Genomic DNA, 22,819 nt, shown 5'->3' on the forward strand with positions numbered 1-22,819 from the left:
GTCAAATATCTGATGCTTCTAGCAACAAGAGGTGAGAGAAGGTGACTCCTCTATGAAGTACTTCAGAGTTACTTGCTAATTAAAAGCAGTTCAAAATGTTTTCCTGAAATAAGACAGCATAGATATAAAGACCACAAATCTGGCTAAAAAGTATGCATCACTTAGCCAGATAGAGATGGAAGCGCAAAATCTGGTCTGCCAGCTCAGCCAAAGCAGAACGGGTGAGGGTGGCTGGCTTTTCTCTTTATGCTGGTGGTTGTGAGCTTACTGGGCTACTTGAAAAAATGACTGGATAGCTCAGTGATTTAGGTATTGGCCGCAGTTCAATTCCCCACTGTGCCTCCTGCAAGAAGAGCCAGCCTGTGTGGCCTTCGGCAAGCTGTGCAGTCCCAGGACGCCCCCAGAAGCAGGGAATGGTAAGCCACCTCTAAGTTATTCTCTAACTAGAAAACCTTGAAAAGGGTCTCCGTAAGTCAGAACTGACTTGACGGGACATGATTCTTTTTCTTAAAAATTGACTGCCTACAGAAAGGTGGTGCAGATCTGAGAAGCAATAGCTTGAGATGTTGCCATCCAATCCTTAAATTTTATTTATTTGAAGACTGCCCCACCCCAACAACTTGGAATGGATAACAATAAATTAAGAAACAAACAAATTACAATAGCCAGTTAAGTTTTGATCCAACACATCTACAAAAGTTAACAGACTCCGAAGCCTCAGCGTTCTGTGGGAGTTAAGTAAATTCCCAATTTCCACAACAGCAGCTGAAATGAAAAGGCCGGGACAATGCTTCTGAAAAATTATGCACTGTGCCGTAAGTCTCCAGCATGAAAGAGTTCCACAGTTGTGGAGAAGCCGTAAGATATGTCTCCCTCAAGGACCAAATTGTCTCAAGATGGTATACAGATGGTCACCTCAAGAGGGCATCCTTGGTCAATGTTAGGGACAGGGATGACCATAAGGAAGGAGCCAATCTCCTATGCAGGCTGGACCCAGAGCAGATCAAGTTTAGGAAAGACACTGATTTCTTTAAAATAACATTTCTGTACAAGAGCAGAAATCACTATGCTACATTAAAATAACTTCAGGAATATATATATACATATAAAAGTTTTTACATGACACCCAAAGGCACTGAGTTGCATTGGGGCTCAGCTCCTCATTCCCAGTCATTATCGGAAACAAGCAAATATATCTTTTCTTTTCCTGTGGGGGAAGTATAACAGAGCACAATAGCCCCCTCAATAATTAAATGTCTGCTCCATGACTGCCCATAAAGTTGAAAACAGCAACACCAAATTTGGTAGCAAGACAGGGAAGTACTTTCCCAACAAAATGTGTGAAATAAAATAGCAGGATCGTTCCTTGAAAAGAAAAGACAAAAAAAGCAGCAGCAGCAGCAGGAAGAGGCTGGAATTCTGCTGAAAAGACTCTGAACCTCAGCAACTTTAGTTCTGAGCTCATGCTAGAATTATAATCCAGTCAAACGTTAAGCACTTCTAAATCCCATCAATTTCAATGGGAGAGTTAAATATATATCCTCCACAAGTCAATGGAACTAAATCCTTAACTTTGGCTAGTTCGTACTCAACATTTTGAATCAAATAGTTCAAGTGTCGACAGCATTTTTCAAGGCTCTTAAAATGGAGAATAATGCATGGGACTGGCTCTTAAAATTCTCTCTCTCTCTTTTTTTTCTCTCTCTCTTTTTTGCTCTTTTTTGTTTTTACTAGAAAGATACAGCTCTTTCAAAATAGCTGATACAAGAAAGCATAAATATACAATAAAGTTTGGACACCGATTGTACTAAATGCAACAATACAAATAAGCAAACGTGAACACAAATGGTAACACAATAAAACTGTATTACATTTGTGCTTCAAATATTACAATACATTATATACATTAGTCCAAAATAAGCATCTCATGCCAAATGACACAAAAAGAAAAGGGGGGAAAAAAACCCAAAACCAACAGCAAGCCAAAATAAAATAAAATAAAATAAAAATCCCCTTTCAGCAGTATATACATTATCTTTTAATAAACATTCAGCTGTGAACTGGTGCAATTTTCATTACATATATCTGCAGTTTGCCTTTTATTCCACATGACCATCCTGTCTCCCTATAACTACACTATTCAGTAGGTTCCACCATCATTTCTTATATACAGGATGAACAAAAAACAGAGGAACAGAAAAGATAAAAATGTAGTGCTTCAATATTCTTAGCAGGGAGGCATCAGATCAGCGAACTTGGGGCGCATAACCTTCTTTCATTAAACCCTCCTCATAGTCCGTCTGGCACAGAATCATGTTGTTCTTTAGGAAAAATTTGTCTCCCACGCAAAATCTGGAAACAGAAAGAGGAAGAATGTAAATGGAAAAAACAGTGGATTCAACTTCTCCCACAGACACCCTTAAATTATGGGCTGGACCATCATTTTCAAAACAGTACATCATTTTTTATATATGAAGTCAACATGTAGCATAGAAGGCTTGTACCAGGATGGGTGGTTGGGTGCTCCACCCTTAATTTTTGGGGTGATGAATCTTCACCAAATTTGATCATAAGCTGATACTGATGTACCTTTCTAAGAGAATACCCCATGTGATGTAATGCAGTGGTTCTTAACGTGGGCAATAATGCCCCCCAGGGGGCGATTTTATTTTTCAGGGGGGCGGTGGAACGAAAAGGGGCGGTGTGGGGGCGCTGGAGCAGAAGGGGGGCGGTAGGAGGGCGCTGGAGCAAGCCAAACCTGTGAAGATGGTTGCAGCCTTTTTACAGTGTGCATGAATATATATTTTCCTCCAATTTTAATTTAGTTTCAGACTTTTTGTCTTGAAATTTTTAGTTCCTGCATTTGTTTTTATGGCCTTTTTATATTTCTTTTTGCGTCCTAAAATTCACTTGCAACTAAATCATTAAATGTTACTTTTTGGGGGGCATTTCATTTTCTTGGAATTAAATTTTGTTTTCAGGGGTCATTGGATTTAAGTGTCTTAAATAAATAAATAAATAAATAAATAAATAAATAAATAAATAAATCAATCAATCAATCAATCAATCAATCAATCAATCATCACTGCGGGGAGGGGGGGCAATGATAACTTCCTCAATGGCTCAAGGGGGCGTTTCTTTCAAAAAGGTTAAGAACCACTGATGTAATGGATAGAGTATCAGACTAGGAATCAGGAAAGCTGGGTTGAAATTCCCACTTGGCCATGGAAATTCACAGGGGGTGGCAATAGCAGACTCCTCCATGAACTTCTCATATGCCTCAAAAGCCTTATTATGGTTGCTCTAAGTTGGACGCAGCTTGATGACACGCAACATATACATCTTTCTAAAAATACTGTTCATGGACTCTTACACATGTGTCACAAAAGAAAAGAAAACCATCACCTTCACCTGGCAAATCACACACAGTTACCCAATGATCCTATACAAAATGAACATATCTTACATTTTGCACATTCTGAAATGCCCAACATGTACGGTCCTGTTGGAACCCACATAACCTCTTTAGACAGATGCACCAAGTAAGTACCAAGGAAAGATCAGGTTAAATGGGTTGCTGTTGATCTTGGCGAAATTCACTGATGTTTCTCTATTGGTTGGTCTTTGTCAATGAAAAGATGGAATGAAGGAATGCATCCTGTTCAACTAAGCTTCCTAAAGGGCTTCATATATCTATGCAGAGTCTTAACATTCCCTCCTCTCTTTCCTGCTTGACCTCTGCAGAGTTCTTTCTCACTGACACTGGCTAATGTAGCTCAGTGAATTAGAGCACCTGGTTGGGAATCTGAATCGCCACTGTGCCTTCTGACAAGAAGGGCCAACCAAAATCAGCTGGAGCATGTGTAGCTTATAGATGGAGCTGCCCTATCATGTGTGTGGCCTTTGGCAAGCTATACAATCCCAAAGCTCCTGCAGAAGAAAGGACTGATAAATCATCTCTGAATACCTACAGACAAAAATACCTACAGATCACCATAAGTTGGAACTGACTTTAGAACCTAAAATTATATTAATTGACAATGACACCAGCACTGGAAGTGTACCTTACCACTGCACTGTGAACCCTTCTCTAATTGAGGGTGTACAGTCGTGCCCCGCTGGACGATTACCCCGCTTTACGACGAATCCGCTTTACGTTGACATTTTTGTAATCGCAAAATGATGTTTTAAATGGGTTTTTTTCGCTGTGCGATCATCGGTTCCCTGCTTCGGGAACCGATTTTCGCTTTACAACGATCAGCAAACAGCTGATCGTCTGGTTTCAAAATGGCCGCTGGCTGAAGAAAGTGCCCCCCCGCTGTTTTCTAGGATGGATTCCTCGCTTTACAGGCACCGAAAATGGCCGCCGTTTGGAGGATCTTCGCTGGACGAGCAGGTATTCAGCCCATTGGAATGCACTGAACGGTTTTCAATGAGTTTCATTTTTAAAAAATTCATTTGACGTTTTTGCTCTACAGCGATTTCGCTGGAACGAATTAACGTAGTTAAGCGAGGCACCACTGTACTTATTTAGTGGCAAAGCAGTGTGCCACATAGTCCCACTGTGATCCCTGAGGTTACTCTGTATGTGTAAGCTATAAAGATTATTTTGGGCACCATGCCTTTAATGTTACCAGGGGAATAATGTGAATTAGTGTGTGGCTCCATCCTTTCGTCTTTCCTACCCATCTATCACCTCTCCAGGGCAGGCGGTGGTGATGCTTTTTTTTTTTTTTTTTGGCTCATGGAGGTGTCCCACCAAGCTTGAAACACTGCTTTTCTGAGATTCAGAATTGCACAGGAAGCCTCAGCTACCAATGGGTTTCAGTTGAAGCAGCTCACCCTCCTAGCCAGTTTGGAAAGCACAACGCATTTCCAGAGAACAGAAGGGGGTAAATGAAGGACATGTATGATATAGGTACCTGATTATAATTAGAGTCTGGCAACAGGGGCTTTGACCCAGGGCATCCAAATTTAGAAAGTGCAAAAATGTTGGCCGTTGGAAGGGCTCAGGTCAATCCTCCCCAAGTGCATATAGTACTTACAGCTGCTCCTCTTTTGGTGTATGCCAATCCTACATGGGATGAGCTCAACCGATGAAGCCTCAAGCACCCAAATTGCTAGTGATGAAGCTGGTGACATATACTGTATGTAATTACTTATCTAAATAGTTCCCTGTGTGAGGTACAGATTGCATCCAATTTGGAAGTCCTCCTAGACATTTTAGCAGGCAGACCAAGAGCAGATGATTTACACCCCAATACCACCACAAAAGCTTTGTTTGACTGCTTTACCACACAAACTCTCAAGCCATGTTCTTGGCCTGAAAGGGGTCGTGTGAATCATCTTTCATACACAGCCAAACTAATTTCACATGAAGTGTGTGGTGTGAATACATATTCTATAATGCCTTTTTTTTTCTTTTAAAAGAAGAGAGTTCTCTATAAATGAAGCCAAGAGAAAGAGGGAAATGCTGCCCCCCCCCATACACACCAAGGGGTCCTTTGGAAAGCGGAAGAGTTTCACTAATGAATGATTTTGCACGGGGGGGGAAGTGTTCAGATTCTGTTTGTGGTGAATGCTCCCTTCTATAAAAACATTTGGGGCGGAGCCGGAGGGAGCATTCCAATTAAACCAAAGAGAGTAACCCAAATGAACTTCTTAGCAATGATGCAGATAGATGAAAACTAGTCCCTCTCTGCTAATTGCCTGCTTTAGCTGAGAAAGTATTGTTTAATTTGGTAATGGAGTACAATGTTCTTTTTTGTCGCATAACGTTCCAAACCGTGACATCTTGGACACAATTAGAAACAGAAATAAATGTGTGTGTTGTTTACGGTAGGTTTAACAACAGAGTAGCTATGGGAATAGGCTGTATATGTACTTAAATTGTAACAATTTAACCTTCAAATAGCAGTGTCTGATGCAGCTGACCCAGTAAAAGTACATATAATTACACACGATGACCTCCCCAACCCTTGATAGCAGCCCCCCCCTTTTATCAGCCAGTCAGTTTCTAATGATGTTTGAAGCCGAAATTGGAGGGAATTGTCACAGAGTAAATTGTGTATTGAAAAGAGGCCTTTAATGTTTTGTGAAGTTGTGAGGTTTTAAATGGAGCAGCAGTTGGACTGATTTACATTTGTAAAGATTGGAATGCTAGACAAACAGCAAACCCATTTATTTTCCAACAGGGTAGCTTTGGAAATTTATCCTTATGCTCACTAAATAGAGTGAGGGAAAAATAGTGTAATAAAAATGTGGATTGAAAAGAATTAGCTTGGCTCCTAAAGGAAAATTGGGCTGTTTATTTGTGGACTGTCCTTCCCTCACCAAACCCGGCTTCCTTTTTCTTTCTCCCTCGCCCATCTTTGGATTAATGCCCACACACTACAATATTTGACTGAAAACGGAGATTATTCAATGTGCCTGAGAATGTTTTTAAGTTATTTATGGTCAAATCCATTTCACAGGAAACACACACACTCCCAAAGGTGGATCCCTCGCAGTCCCCCTTTTTTTTAAAAAAAATTCACTTGTATATTTTTGCTTATTCTATTAAAACATGTTTGCTGAGTACCTCAGTGGTTCAGGAATCTTGTGGTGGAGTCAAAGTTTAGGAGTTTGATTCCCCAATGTGTCTCCCTGTGGGAAGAACTCCTGTGTGGTCTTGGGCAAACTGCACACTCCCAGAAGCTGAACACAGAAGTATGTTTCCCTGAGGTAATACTGCTTTGTCTGGGTGGTCTCTCCAGGTGAGCCCAAAACCTGATTTTATGGGGAACTTTTGGGTTATGTGGAAAGTCTATATAGATATGGCAGCCTCTCCCTTTTCAGACAGGTCCATTTCCATACTCAGTATGACAATGGAGGGGAAGAGCTAGTATGTGCCCATTAATGTGCATAAGCACCACAAATTTCCTTAAAAGCTACACTAGGCTTTGGGTCCTTTTAAGGAGAAAGGTGGGGTATAATTTTTTCAAAAACAAACAAACCAATACATTTATGGGCCTCAGGACTAAACAATTCTGAGCCCAGAGGTTTGTTCTGAGTTCCAGATCTGAACAGAGTTTACAGACTTGTTACATTATTTGAAGGAAAAGGAAAAACTCTTCAGGCTACATGATCTTTTTTCGCTTCTGTGTTAAAATGCAGTGGCAGTGGACTTCACAACAGTCACACATCTTTTTCTTCTCTCCTCTTCATCCTGTTTTCCCTACAAAGCCACTGACATGGTCAACCTGAAGTCAATATTAAAGGCAACATAACCTTTCAGATATGATGGGGAAATTGGGTCAAAACAGAGGAAAATGCAACTTCTTTCCATTCCAATAAGAGCTGTTGAATGGATGGGAAATTTTGGGGGTGGAAAAAGGGGCGTCCAAATGATGAGGTAGATGCTTTGGCTTCAAGCTGTTCCAGATTATCAGGGCTCTTCCCGCAAGGTGCCTAAACCTACTGTATTTGATAAGAGTTATCCAACCTTTCATGTAAGATGGTATGAAGGATGGAAAGGTTCATATGGAAGGGAGGGAGAAAACCATGTTTTCTTATTGTTATCTGAATTTGTACATTGCTTTGAATTTAGAAAAAAAACCATAAGGAAGACATTTTCAAAAACTGGCCTTCAGTGAAAATGTTAAAATGTGCAGAACGAAATGCTGGCCTACATGTGAAGCAAACCCTTTGTTATCCTGTGATCTCTGAGAGTGGCCTATACAGTTTTTAACAGAGATTTCTGAAATTCTGGCAACCATCAACTTAATGTAACATTTAATTTTCCCTCAGAAGCCATATTAACATCATAGACAATTACATTGCTTGCAAATGCTCTAGCATTATGGGCTGGTATATAAGTCACAACAACAACATATTTGTAAATATTTAGATTACCACACTTCTCCTTTCAACAAGATGGGGTGGGGGGTGGGGAGCCAGATTCTCCTGTGGTACAAAATCCATGTGCAATTCTTGTGCCCCCTCAAAAATGCAAAGCACAGTTTATTGAGAGAGAGAGAGAGAGAGATTTCTCTCTATTGAGGTTCTCCTCCATAGTGTTGATGATAGAGATGGGCATGGATTCCTGGTTGAGTGGTTCGTGCCAGTCTTACCAATGGGTGTTTAGTTGTTCTTCAGTGTGGCACCTTGCACCCTCTGGCGGACACCCACTTAGAGGCCGTGCTCAGGCTTCCCTGTCCTGCCTCCTCTGGGTGCTGCCTCTGAGTGGGCATCTGCTGGAGGGGACAGGGTGTCGAACCATGGGATAGCTGTGTGACCATCAGCCGAATCGGCATGGCTGAACTGGCGGTTTGTGCTCATCTCTGGTTGACAAATCGTTCCATATAGCACCATGCGTAATGAGCCTTAAGGTCCTTACAACCTTCTGATCTAGACTGAATTAAAGAAGTTGTGTTTGTCGGTAAGCAGATCACTACAATGCCTTCAATGCTGAACTCATGCTCCTGGCTCTAGTTAGCCAGGGGCACAGTATTTATAGGATATTTATACAGTATTGCCTCGCTTGACGAGGATAAACCGTTCCAGCGAAATCGCTGTAGAGCTAAGTCCTCATCAAGCGAAATTAAAAAGCCCACTGAAACGCATTGAAAACCACTCAATGCACTCCAGTGGGCTAAATACCTCAGTGTCCAGCAAAGATCCTCCATAGGGCAGCCATTTTCTAATGCCCGTGCAGCAAAAAATCCGTCCTAAAGCGCAGCGAGGAGCCATTTTACACAGTGGGCGGCCATTTTGAAACCCGACATCAGCTGTTTTGATTGTCGTAATGTGAAGCATCTGTTCCCAAAGCAGGGAACCAATCGTCGGGAAGCGAATTTTTGCCCATTAAAACATTGTTTTGTGATCGCAAACGCGATCACAAAAACCTCATCGTCAAGCAGATTCATCGTTTAATGAGGTAATTGTTAAGCGAGGCACCACTGTATATATACACATTTATTTATTTATTAAAATATTTATTTATTGAAAAAAATCTGTGTAGAATCAAAACTGTGCTGCTCAGACTCAAGTAATTCAAGGGAGAAGTATATGTCTAATTCCTGTTTTAGAAAGGAAAGGTGGCTCTAAATTTCTGTTTTGTAAAGGGTTTTTAAAAAGGATTTTAAAAATAAATCCTCATCACTCCCACTTCTCACGTGGAGAAAAAGCCCACTGTTTTTTGCAGTATTGATAGCCAAAATTACCTGTCTTGCTTGACTGATAAAGATTAGCTGACTTCTCACATTAAAGAAGTTTGTCTTCTATGGGATGAAGTGACAAGACAATAACTAAGTGTTAATTGTGCATAGCCAACACTAAAGATATGCAGCCCCATTACAGCATGCAATAAATGAAGCGAACAACAAGAACGTATTAGGTACTTTTAATAATGACAGCAGATCAGTGGTTAGAAGCAATGAGGAAAGGCTTTTGAGTTTCAATTCAAAAGAGTGTTCAATTATTCCTTACTTGAATGGGTTCTACTGGTAAAGACTGACCTTATTTTGAATGCAGGCTCTTTAGTTCTGCACCAAAACAAGGCTGATGTATAGCAACTGTAAATGGCCCTGTAACTTCTAATTGCTTAGCATTATTACATAGTTTAAACAGTGGTTATTACTTGTCTGATATTTTAATTTTCTGCACAACGTGATGAAAAAGGTCAATTTGGCTTTGTTTTAGAATGCAATTGTAGAAAGCTATAATTATAGCAGCTGCACAATTCACACTGCACGAGGGACACTCGAGTATACACTGAAAACTAAGAAGTTACTACAAAGCAATGGAACAACACAGAACAGCAAGGCTGTTTCCTGTTGTTTTTTACCCACTCTAGGGAACAGATCTGTTTGCTTCTAGTGTGAATATTTTAATCCATAATTTTTTAAAAATCCCCTCAGAATATCTACCTATATCTACCTATTCCTTCCCTTCCCTTCCTTCAAAACAGGGCTGGACTTGATCCATAGAGTCCTTTTCAGTTCTAAGATTATGATGATGACATTTTCTCTCTAAATAGTGATTTAATGTGTCTTTTGATGTTTAAACTTCTGAGAACTATGCCATTCAGAGGATTGGTAGAAGTGTGAAATTTGGTGAAGAGACTTAATAGATTTATTCCTGTAAGAGGAAGTGTGACATTTGATATTCATATGAGGTCAAACCATACATAATAGATAGAGGCTATTTAGAAAAGACAATGCTTTAACTGTTGAATTTTTGTGGCATGTTTCATTGTCTCCACATGAAACCTTCACATTTGCTGTGGTTTGCAAATTAGCTTGTTTTGTTTAATGAGTGTTTTGATTGGTCTTTGGATGATAAATGTGGGCTTTGTTTGCAAGTTTGATCATTGAGACATAGAGATTCCTCTGAATCGCATGCCTAATTAATGCTAATGTGATTTTATCTTCTAACAAAGTGCTATCCTTAATGTATAATTTGATCCAAAGGGCAAATTACTCAGTATATTTCTAGGCATGCTGCTGGGCACAGATGAAGAGCAGAAAAAAAATTAGTTGGAAAGAAGTCTAGTTGGAAAGGAAAACTGAGACACAACTGACTCAATCTGGTGACCTCTGTATCATAGCCCAGTAGTTCTCAACTTCTGGTATCTTATGTCTCACAGTTACTCTAATGAACTAGCCCAAGTTCTGTCATGATAGAAAGAAAACTTCTGTGTTTCCCAGGGATGTTTATATATTTACAGACATATTGGTATGTCCCATCAATAGTATTGTATCAGTGAGGTACTGCAACCAAGGTCATTGTCAATAAGTGAAAATATATTTTATACCTCTCAAGAGGCACATAGTGAAAAGAGAAACCTTGGCTTTTTAAAAAAAAAAAGAAGTAAAATTTGGGCTTACTGATCACTTTCGTGGAGACACAGGTGTGTGGATTATTATTTAAACTTTGGTTTGTTCTCCGGCATCTTTGATCATAAGTTCATATAACAAGAGGATAGAGAGTCAGTCTGGAGATACTGCTATTTTATTTCCATGAAGGAAAACCTCTGTCTGGGAAGTGGCTTATGACCAGTGAGTAGGTAATCTTGTGTATCAATCCTACTGGCATATGTTTTTATTTTTTTGCTACCTGCTTGCTTGGGCCCAACCAATGTTTACTGCACTCACTGCTGACCACAGCTTGATGGGTTTGCCTCTCAAATAGTAGCAAAAATATTTCACTTGCTGTGGGGATCAGGACTGACTGCTTGCCATGTGTGTGATTCCTGGGGTTCATGTCCATTACCTTTAGCATCATTTCTGAGTAGAAGAGGCATGGGACACAGACAAAGCAGCAGTTTCTCACACACCTTGTGCTCAATACATTTAGCACCCTTGTCAGTCAAAACCTGTTGTGCCCACAGGATGAGAAGAAAGTGCAGTGCCCGCTCTCCTTCTGATCTAGAGCAACACTGAGTTGGTGCCAGCATACAACAGGGAACCAAGAAATCCTCTTACCTCTGATTACAAAGTTGACATGCAAAACAGTCCAGGTGGTAAACATTGTCCTTGGCTCTCATCACCATCTCAAAAGCAGGGATGAGTTTGCTGCACGCAGCACAGTTTCCCGTTACGCCAAATAACCTGGTGTAGGCAGGAGAGAAGACAGAAAAAGCAGGTTGGTTGTGGGAGGAAAAAAAAACCCTATATGGTACTTAACAGGTACACCTGTGGTGCATTCCTTCTATACGTGGGAAATTATATTTCATTCCATAGTGAGAATGGACACTGGTCAAATACTGAGGAACACTTTTGGGTGGGTGAAGGAAAAGAGACACATCTTCTCATCTGTAATTAGCAGATCAACACTCCATCACAGTAAAGTTCTCTAAAGAAGTATATGGGGAACTATTAATGTATGCCTTGTTGACACAGTGGTTAAATTGCAGTACTGCAGTAAAAACTCTGTTCATTATCTGAGTTCGACCCCAAAAGGTTCAGGTTGCCGGCTCAAGAAGGACTTAGCCTTCTATCCTTCCGAGATCAATAAATTAAGTATCCAGCTTATGGAGGGGGCACAATATAGCATATGCAGGTTATGCTATATAACCTGTATAATCAAATTGTACACTGCTTCAAGTGTTATGGGTTGATATATAAGCAGCACGTTTTGCATTGCTTCTTTCTCTAAATTAGAACATACCTAACTAGCATTCAGCACATAATTCCTGAGCACTCTTCTATTGGGCTTAGGTCTCCTTCTTGTAGTGGAAGTAACAGAAAAGAAAGACGTCTTTTAAAAACCCTAGACTTCTGTATGTTAGTCAATGACATAGATGCGGGGTGGGTTTGTTTGCAAGCACCATGCAAAACTCACTCCTTTGATTTCACCGCAAATATGGGAAAATGCTGTAAAACCTTGGCCTCAAAGCTATTTATTTATAACACACATGCTTTAGCATAAGAGGAAATAATACTTTGGCGCTGGTGAGGAGAAGCTACTATTCAACTCATTTTCGACACCTAGTGCTAAAAGCTTTACCATTATTAAAGAACATTTTATGAAGAAGTCATTTAAAGCGTCAGAAAGCATTAGTGGTTCACACACCTTACAACCCTACACCATGCTTATAGCTATGATTATGTTATTCAAGTAGCCTATTAAAGGAAATGAGGCAGTCAACTATATATAGCCACATTAGGCATGCAGGGATATTATACCGTAGGAACAGTTTCAAATCTCTTCTAAAATGTTTTAACTTTGGTGTTAATTTTCCCCGCTCTTGTCTAAAAAACAGGTGTGCCTAAGCCTCAACATGCACATGTCACAACAATCACACATTGTTCAAGGCATTTCCCCCCTCCCTTTTCTCAATTGGTAGGCTACAAATAATTAAACAATGGCACACAAACACAGACATAATTTTATTTCAAAAAATGGAAGGATTTAAAACTTTGTTTTTCGACTGCACACCCCAGCAATCTTTGAAACCAACTTTAATGTAAAGCTTAATACATGCAAATGGATTTTTTTTTTTTTAAAAAAAAGCAGGGCGCTTCTCTGTGCAAAGCAGTTAATGCCATTTTCAAGTATGATAGAAAATAGATGAAAATGCCACATCTGCCGCTTTCCTTTTTGCTCTTCAACATCAGGCTGACAGTAGAAAAATATAATGGCTCTCAAGGGAAACACCAAATTAAAAGCAGTTCTAAACTAATGAATTCAAAGGTACGACAGTGGAAAACTTGGTTTGGCAACACACAAAAATGAATGAAGCCTTCCCATGTCATAGGCCCGAACCAACTCTGCTAGTTAAGCCCACCGTGCTCTGATACCAGCTCAATATGCACATTTTGTATAATACAATACACGTGGCACACTTCTTTTTAAAGGTCTGAACCACTTCCTACTTGACTGTTTGATGTGTTGAATTTTTCTCCAAGTTCAGATATAAACAATAAAACAAACAAACTGCCAAGACTTAATCAGCAGCACCTCTATGTTCATCTGCTCCTGTAAGATATATTATTTAAGCTCACGACAACTTCATTTTACTAATTGTGAAGACTGGCTGTTTATGTCTACATACAGAGAGACAACTGTGTCTCTAATTCTAAATTTTCTTCCTATGTGATTCCATCACAGTGATTCCCTGGCGGTGCCTAGATCTGGGGCTTCTAACCCAACCAGTTAGCAATAGATTCCAGTGCTTCCGTGGCCTTACATGGGACAGCCAACTGACCTGTCCTCCCTGACAGAGGACAGCAGAACTGGAAGGATGGTTTCACACCCGCTCAAATGACAAAGAGTGATAAGAAGTGAAAGAACGCAGCACCCTGAAGTTACTGAACAGAACACATGACACCTAGTTGCAGTCTTCCCCACTATGTTAGACTCATTGAATATATAGCTAAATTGTAGTAATTATTTCTAGATGTACACCTATACCTGTCAGTCTAATCATCATGGTCTATCAAGTCAAATCTGACTTACAGTAATCCTTCTTCTGAGGGTGTCCTGGGATTGTGCAGCTTGCCCAAGGCCACACGGGCTGGCTATTCTTCCAGGAGGCACAGTGGGGAATTGAACCCCCAACTCCTGGCTCCACAGCCAGATATCTAAGCCACTGAGCTCTCCAGCTACCTCCACATACCCGTCTACCATATACTAATTATGGCCACCTCAGCCTTCTTTTGTCCTTTTTTTGATGGTGCACAAATGGCTGTTCTTCCCTTGTTTTCTTATCCCTGACAGAACACAATACAGTTGTGCTGTAACACCCACAGACTGTATATTCTACTTCACATAGTATCTTACCTCTCTGAGTAGGTGCCAACAGTCGAATGCTTAGAAGCAGCTTCCTGCCTCACTGCCAAAGTTGATTAGGTATGGTTACCTGATGAGAAGGAACCTTAATTAACAAAGCCTGATCCAGAAAACAAGCCCCACGGGCTAACAAAGGCTTAGTCCCAAGTAAGTTGTTTGCTGGTGAGTTTACCACACAGGCACTGACTGTTTAAAGAGGGACTGCTTTATGTCACAAAAAAGGCCCACAAGTCACGATGGTGTTGCTCCACCCCCTCTGCCTTGTTCTAAATGACACAATGGGAGCATCTGCATCTACCAAATGGTTCTCTCTCCCCCCAATTTGATATTCCTTGCCCCTTGCTTTTTGGTGGGTCAATGCTGTAGAAGCACACCACACATTTTCGCAATTGGTCCAAGGAAGGGGAATGGGTAGAGATGAGTGGTCTTTATTTATTATTTATTTTTATTTATTTTATTTATTGTATTTATACCCCGCCTATCTAGTCATTTCAACCACTCTAGGTCTGGCTTTAAGGCCACCTCAGACACTCAACCAGCCAGCCAGCCAGCAAATAAACACAATCATTCTCCTCTTCTAGGGTTGCTTGCTCTGAAAACTGCCTCAATCTGGAAACACAAAAGTAGGTCTCATGTTGTAGGAAGAACAGAATGGGAAAACAGCTGCTTCTTTTAGTAAAGGTTGCAGGTGCTGGAGTTAAGCTTCAGTGCAGTTCTTATTACTGACTTAACACACCTCTACATTTCTCCTTTACCTAAGCTGTAAAAACCTGTAGTATGGGTTGCTGTAAGTATAGAGCAGGGCAGCGATGGAACCAATTGCCCCTGGAGGTGCTGAGTGCTCCAACACTGCAGGCATTCAAGAGAAATTTAGACAACCACCTGGCAGGTATACTTTGATTTGTATTCCTGCACTGAGCAGGGAGTTGGACCCAATGGCCTTGTAGGCCCCTTCCAACTTCATGGTTCTATGACAGGTGTAAAACTAAATGAAAACTGTAAAAAGCCAAATATGTAGAGCAGACTGGAATATGTTATGATATTGTGGCATCTAAGCCACTCTGCATAACAATCCAATGATAGGATTCATATTGAGAGTGCAAGCTGAAGCATGTTAATCTGAACAAAACTAATTCCTAGATAACTGCTTATGAAAACCACACTATAATAATTTCGTTGGTTTTTCAATTTGCTAGCCTTGAATTTTGTGAACTTACAGTGACCCTAACAGGGTTTCCAAGGTGAGATATTTAGGGAGTGGTTTTACCAGTTCCACTCACCCAGCAAGTTTCCATGGCCAACTGTGCATTCAAACCTTGTTTTCCGGATTCTAGTCTGTCACTCTATCCACTATACCACACTGGGATTCCCAGTATTAATCACAGAACCCACTAAAACAATGTAGAAAATTGTTACCCATGCCCCCACTTTTTTTGTTGTTGGGAGGAATGAAAAATTACTGACGTAATCTAGAATCCAGACTATGTTGTCTGTTTAGTTTAATCTGAAATCAATGGGACTCAAGCAGAGACTGAAATTTGCAAAAGTAACTTTTCTGGACCACAACTTGCAGAATCCTTCAAAACGACTATTTTCTTACAAGCAGTTAGACAAGGGGACATGGCATCCAGTCTCTTCAAACTGGAATCAGTCCTCTGAAAAGCCGTCTGGGACTGAGACACACTCTGCACAAGGAATTATGTACAAAGCTTTCGTCAAGATGCTCCAGATGTTTTGGGTTACAGATGTCAGCCTTGTTGACTATTGGTCATGCTGAGTGGGGCCAATGGAAACTGAAGCCCCAAGTATCTGGTGTGCACCAGGTTGGGAAAAGCAACCAAGGCCTTTGTTAATGTCCTCACATGGGAGAAAATATATTGAGGACTGAAATGGTCAGAAACCCATCCCCTTGGGAATCAGTTTCTTCTATCAGTTTGTGGCACACCAGCTACTCTTTGCAATGGCTTAAGGGAAGCGAACATGGCGGATTTGATTTAAACCAAACTGATTTTTAGAAACTCCCTGATTATTCTCCACTCTGGAAGCCAACAAAGATTTGAAGATATGCAGTCTGTACAAAACAGCGGCAACAACCGTCTCAAGGGCTAGATCAAACCAAAATGGTTCATGTGCGCAACTGACTTTATCTATTTATGAAATATATATTTTAGGCCATCCTTTGTACTCAAAGAAGCAGTTAAAAAATCATAAGAATAATTACAATAGTGGCAATGTCAGCTTCAGGATAACTTGGAGTAATAGTCCGTAAAAAAAACAACTTTTCCCAAATCCACATTGATGGCTAATAGTCTCTGATAGATCAATCTCTAAGATATGTTTAATCCTTTAAAAAGTAGACAAGCAGGCTGACCGGCAGATCATTGAGCAGGTAGGTGGCCATACTGAAACCCTTCCTTATCCATTGAAATAGGGAAAGACACAATAAATCTGGGCGAATAAGGAAAAATCCCAGCATTGCCCATTTTCAAAAGTCCATGAAATCTTGCTGCTCAGAAACCTTCACTGTTTCAAAGGTATGCAAAGGATTTTTTGCCGTTATGTTTCCTCCCTGCACACACACACACACACCAGAACTGAGTATCAGCTGATGTTAATTCCGAATACAGCTGTTTGTTTATGCAGAAAGCATAGCTCTGCATTCTACTATTATTTATTATTATTACTACCACTACTATTATTTATTAATATAACTCCACAATGCCATGTTGAAATTCTGGAGCTGGCCCTTCTCTTCTCACCGTCCCCAATTTCAATTGCTTTCTTTCCCTGAGCATTTATCAGCTACCTGATTAGAATTTGTTTCCACACAAACCATTGATCATCAGCCTATTACTAGGCAAATGACAGTTAATTACCCACTACATTAACCACTGGGACCCAAGACCTGATTCTCCTGCCATCAGTCAACATGATAAATGTGGCAAGTTCAGTAATGCATGGCCAGCCCCCGAGCTGACTGCTATAGTGCGAACAACCCTCAATCTCACTTCCAGGCCCAGGAAAATCTATGGCAATCTGCATAATTACAAGCTCTAGGTTAATAACAGACAAATGATTTGTTGCATCTAAACAAAGTCCTTGGAACGGGCTTGGTCTCCTGTGGCTTCCCTGGGCCAGTTGGGCTTTGCCATCAGTGCACTTTCCAGCATAATGTGCATTTTTTTAAAAAAAGCGGGGGGGGGGGGGGGAAGAGAAGAACTGTATCTCTTGATACTATACCTTTCCCAGTTTGTTGCTCTCCAAGTTATGGATTCTACATATGTGATTTTTAATCATTAAAGAATTCTTGGAGCAATATTATCTTAATTATTCTCTGCTGTGACCAGGGAATTAGGCTTCAGATAAAATTTTCTTCTTCTGTGCACTTTCCCTGCCTCGCTGGAGGCTCCATCAGTTTTCATCTGCACCTGGACTCTGAAATCCTAATGATGAATTATTGCCCCTTTTCCTAAGAGGGTGAACCTTACAAGGGAACATTTTACTGAACTGTCAAGCTTGCAGACCAAGCGCGGAGATGCAGAAATCTGATCTAATTTACTGCAGAACGATGTACTTGTTAGACTTTCTCTCTCAGTTTTGCCCCAAAGATCAAGAGATCAATCCGGCGGCTGCCAGTGGAGTGAGCATGGCAGGCTTCTCCTACATTCTCCAGGAGGTTCAAGATAATAGAAGCTAAACTAAAATTTTGTTGGGCAGGGTAGAAATTATAGTTCTACTTAAAGGAAACAACAGTTTCCCCCAAAAGTGTCCAGAGGATTTTGATCAAGAGGGTAAACGGTCTGGAAATCAAGCTTTATGAAGAGGGGTTGAACAGCTGAGTATGTGTATCCTGGGGTAGAGAAAATTGACAGGTGATACAATACCCATCTTTAAATTTCTAAACAGCTCTCAGATGCAAAATGGGACAAGTTTGTTTTCTGCTTCTGTGGATGGTAGAATATGAACCAAGAGTTTCAAGATATGCAAAAGGAGATTTCAGCAAAACACTGAGGAGAAACTTCCTGACAGTAAGAGCTGTTCAACAGTGGACCAGATTACTTCTGAAGATGATGGAGTCTCCTTCTTTGAAGGTTTTTCAACAGATGTTGGATGACTACTTGCCAAGGATGCTTTACCTACAATCTCCTGCTTTGACAGGGGAATGGATTCAGGGACTCTCTAAACTCAATGACCCTTCCAACTCAACAGTTTTTCTCACTGCATGGACTTCAAAACCTGCTGCTACAAGAGACATTCCACTTCATACAACTATCTCTCTCTCTATTTTTCCCCCTACGGTGGAAACCTCTCTTTGCTATCTCTCTTCATCCTGCCTAGAGCTGCCAACTTTTGAGCCTGCAAATAAAAAGACCCTGAGGTAAAGCCAGAATAGAATCTAACTGGTTAGAGGAGAAACCTGCCAGATCATGCATAGGCGACATTACTTGGCAGAAGGAAGACAGATAAAGCAGAAAGAGAAGCACTACTTCCTCTTATGAAACAGGATTTTCTCTGTAGTATCACCTCAACTGTAGGACTCCCTCCCGAGGAAAGGAACATCGCCCCCCCGTCTCTTTTCTTTCCAATAGGTGGCCATGATGGTATTGTTTCATATGCCTTCAGGCTTTTAAAATGGGTTTTAAAATTGGCTCTTGCAATTGTTTTTTAAATCTCTTTGAAAGAAATGCTGTTTATATGAGCTGTCAAACAGTACAGTTTTATTGAATTGCTTCAGCATAGTAAATCACAGTTAGAGTAAGCCTACTGGAATCAATAAATTTATGGAGGAGTTGACTCACTAAATCCCCATTGATTCAAGGGGCCTAAATCTAGTGTGATATGCTATGTTAAGCAACAGGATTTTGACCAATGTCTATGGAGCTTTCCTAACTTAATATGAATTTTGCTTCCAAAAGTTATGCTTTTGGTGCAACAGGATTTCAACCAATACCTTAGCTCCAAAACATACTTGGATTTTTTTACACCCCCATCCCCCAGTGTACCCCGACAAAACAATGAGATTGGGAGTACCAGGCAGAGTTATTGTACAGCAAGAAGAACGCAGGACATCTGGCATCATGGATATACAGTAGGACCCCCATATCTGCAGGGGATTGGCTCCAACCCCCTCTGTGGATCCTGAAAACCATGGATAATAGCAAATGCCCCCCCAGTGTCACCGCCGTCACGAGAGGTGGCCTGAGTCAGCCCTACATACCTCCACTTACCTCCCACAGTGGGCAAAGGGACTGAGCCACCAGGACCGTGGAGGAAAGGGAACTGAAAAAGTTTGGGCATCACTTTGGAAAATGGACAAAAAAAAAAAAATCCAGAAGAGAACAAGAATTCATAGTAGAGTTTCTGGCAGACTGCCTCTACTGGCCAATTTTGGTAAATTGGGCCCTGTTGCTTTTGCTGCACTGAAAGACAAAAGAGAGCTGGGCATAAAACAAACCTAAACAAAAAAGATCTGAGGATCTGAAGCTGGAAGACCTTAAGAGCAGAGAAAGGTAAGAAAGATGGAAGGTAGAGGTCAGCTTGGTTACACCCTGCAAAAAGAGGTAGATGCTCACATGTAGGGCTGTGAATGCACCAGATTTGCATTTGGGTGCACAAATTTTCCTTGTACACCATCTCTGGTTACTAATGAAAGAGAGTTGAGCCAGTGCCAGCTTGTCCATGAACGGGAGTGAGGCCATTGCTTTGGGCAACCACTGGTCTTCAGCATGCATGGCAGGGAGGCAAGGAAGGAATGGTTAGCAATGGCAACATTGGGTTCTTTTGAATATTGCTGATTTCCTTGTTATGTAGTCATTGAACAGCTGGCTCTTAATACAGTAGGATCGCTGTATCTGTGGGACTGGTGCCTGCGGTTTCACTTATCCGCTGCCTGAAAATATCAAATTAAAAGCAATGGTTCATGATTGCGTGCCTGAGGGGAAAGATGTATGGCAAATGTTTTATTCTGAGGAAAAAACTGCAGAAAGATTATGCGGGAAGGTTGCTGGGAAACTCCAAAAACTGACAAAAATAAGACTGACATCCCGCCTAACAATCCAGTTAAAACATGCCACATCTGTGTTTTGTGGAGTTTCCTAATAGGGGGTGGTCTAGAATTTCTCTGAGAAAATTCACTAGCCTCAGTGGAAAGAAGAAAGAAGCTCCAGGGATCTTAAAGACTAACCAATTTGTTATGCTTTGAGCTTTCAGCTAATACTTTTTTTATTTCAACGAAGGTAGGAAGTATTTCCTTTTAATAAAAGCGCTCCTTGTATTCACTTCCCTCATAACTCCCCTTACGTTTTGCCTATTCAAGAAGCTGCATTTACCTCAAAATGGAACATCGGGTAATATTCCGCCACAAATGGCAGTGCCAAAGGCGGCATTGTGTGAAGGTGGGAGGGAAGTATTATTAAATTTAAACACAAATGAAGGTTTTTGGTTTTGCTGAAAACATCAAATAACACAAACAAACAGTATGTGGGAACACAATTTTTCTTAAACACAACCACTATGAAACCCAAGTTGCATATCATATATAGATTCTGGAAGCTTTACTTTACTCTAGTATTCACGGACCACAATATCTGTAACACCTCTGTGGGTGAAGTCAATATAGCTGTTGCATCTAATTTCATGTACCCTTCACATAGGCTTTCTTTCTTTTTTAAACATTACAGACATTATGCCAGATCATGCATATCAATCTATCTGTGTAAAAAGAGGAGCTTCAGGAGCTAAAGACAACCAGTGGCTCCATTCAGAAAATCATATTTCATCAAAATATGCCAAGATATGTGTGAGTCATTCATCGGTAGAATTCAACTTCTATGAAATGGCAAGGAAAATCCCTATTCTTATCTTGGCTTTCACAGCTGATAAATGATCATTCAAACTCAGTTCATGAGTTTTTAAATAAAGCCAGAAGTGAGGTGTGAGTTTTGTGGCTCTGAAATGCAACTCCCAGCTGTGTTTAGAGAGAACTGGGGGAGTACCAGTCCGAAAACAAAACGGCACACCTCCAATTAAAAAAAATATAAGACTGGGGAGCTGGTGGCTCCTTATACGCTGATACAAACAATAACTATTTCAAGTCTAGTCATCCAAACCCCTTTCAAGCTTGGCTGACTCATCACTTTCTTCCACTGTGATTTTATCAGCAGCTGATAGACTGCAGACAGGCTTCTAAACCCAGCTCTTGCCTTAAGTATTAACTGATTTGTTGTTACCTGTTTAAAATAGGTAAACTTTGCTTTCCTTAAAAAAGAGAGAGAGAGAGAGAGAGAGAGAGAGAGAGAGAGAGAACAAAACAAAGATGAGGACACACAGTGCATCCTCAATTTGGAGAATTTCCCCTCACTAATATCCAAATTCCAGGCACGCATATGCTCAAAGCAAGCTGCTTATCCAGCCTTAGCATAAAGGTTTGCCTTGCAAGTTCTATTTTACATGCAACAACTTATCCAGAGCATGATAGGCATCAAATCACTTGAATTTAAGTAAGGTGTTGAGGCCAAATGGAGCAACAGCTGATTCCACTACCCTTATAGTTGCAGTCTTTAACAATCTGGGCATTTCTGAGACACAGCTGTTCAAAGAAAAGTGAAAATTACTTGGCCCATAGATTACATTTGAGGCCTTATCTATTTGTGTGGCCTTCAATTGCTCCCCCCAGAAAAAAATATCTACAAATCTCTCTCCTTGGTGGCTAAACCCCAACTGAAATATAATGCTAGTGTAAGTCTACTGGTGTGAATTTCAGTGGCAAATTGCCATAATGCAAGAAGTCAGTGTGGGCATTTCCTGTCATGGCGAATACTTATGCATTTAATCTCATCTACCTCTCAGGCTTTGGGAAACAATATAATGGTGTGAACTGGAAGAAGAGAACCACATATGCTGCCTTGAGCTGCACAGAGAAAGAGAGTGGGGTCTAAGGGCAATCAGTCATTTTCATCCATAAGGTGAAGATCGAGAGCTAGCAAAGGTGCCAGAGAGACACTGCTGCTTACAGTAGAAACATGCTGAATTTTGTGGTTCCAGCCACAGTCTTCATGGCACAAGAGTGAGGTACCAGACAGAGTATGTTCAAAGAAAGTTCCATTCAATTTCCTACTCATCAGTTCACCTTACTGGCATTGAATCAAGTCTTTTTCAAGTGCAGGTAAACCTACGTCACAGGGTTGCTGTCAGGACAGAAGGGCAGCAGCCTAGTATGTATGATCCACAGAGCTCCTTTCATAAAACACAGGGCCTACATGCAATTGACAAGCAATTGAGAAGCCCTCCTATATACTGCATGAACAGCCTGAACAATGAGGCCTTTAAAAAAAAAATTGTTATCATAAATTTAAGATAAATTACTTACATAATCAGTTCACAGACAAATGGAAAAGCAGCAAGACAATTATACTTCATGTGCCCCCCCACAAACCCTTAAAAGGCATAGGGAGGTACAAGTCAGAGGAGAAACATCTAGAATTGTTATGAAATAAACTGCTATTGAAACAGAGGTAGGTTACATTTTATTTCAAGGAGCCTATGC

At 40.7% G+C, this 22,819-nt stretch overlaps 1 protein-coding gene across 7 annotated transcripts in view; it reads right to left on the minus strand.

Moving 5' to 3' along the window:
• Positions 1-566: 566 nt before the first annotated feature.
• The window catches only part of LMO3 (LIM domain only 3), a 91,714-nt gene continuing 69,461 nt past the window's right edge, over positions 567-22,819 (minus strand). For all 7 annotated transcript variants that reach the window (XM_078376400.1, XM_078376401.1, XM_020808564.3 and 4 more), the window contains 2 exons: positions 11,466-11,591; positions 567-2,352 (listed from right to left, as the gene is read on the minus strand). In XM_078376400.1, coding sequence (XP_078232526.1) covers positions 2,247-2,352; positions 11,466-11,591 — 232 coding nt within the window. In that variant the 3' untranslated portion in view covers positions 567-2,246. The remainder of the gene's footprint in view (positions 2,353-11,465; positions 11,592-22,819) is intronic.

Source organism: Pogona vitticeps, chromosome 5 (assembly GCF_051106095.1).
Source record: "Pogona vitticeps strain Pit_001003342236 chromosome 5, PviZW2.1, whole genome shotgun sequence".
NCBI classification, from domain to species: domain Eukaryota; kingdom Metazoa; phylum Chordata; class Lepidosauria; order Squamata; family Agamidae; genus Pogona; species Pogona vitticeps.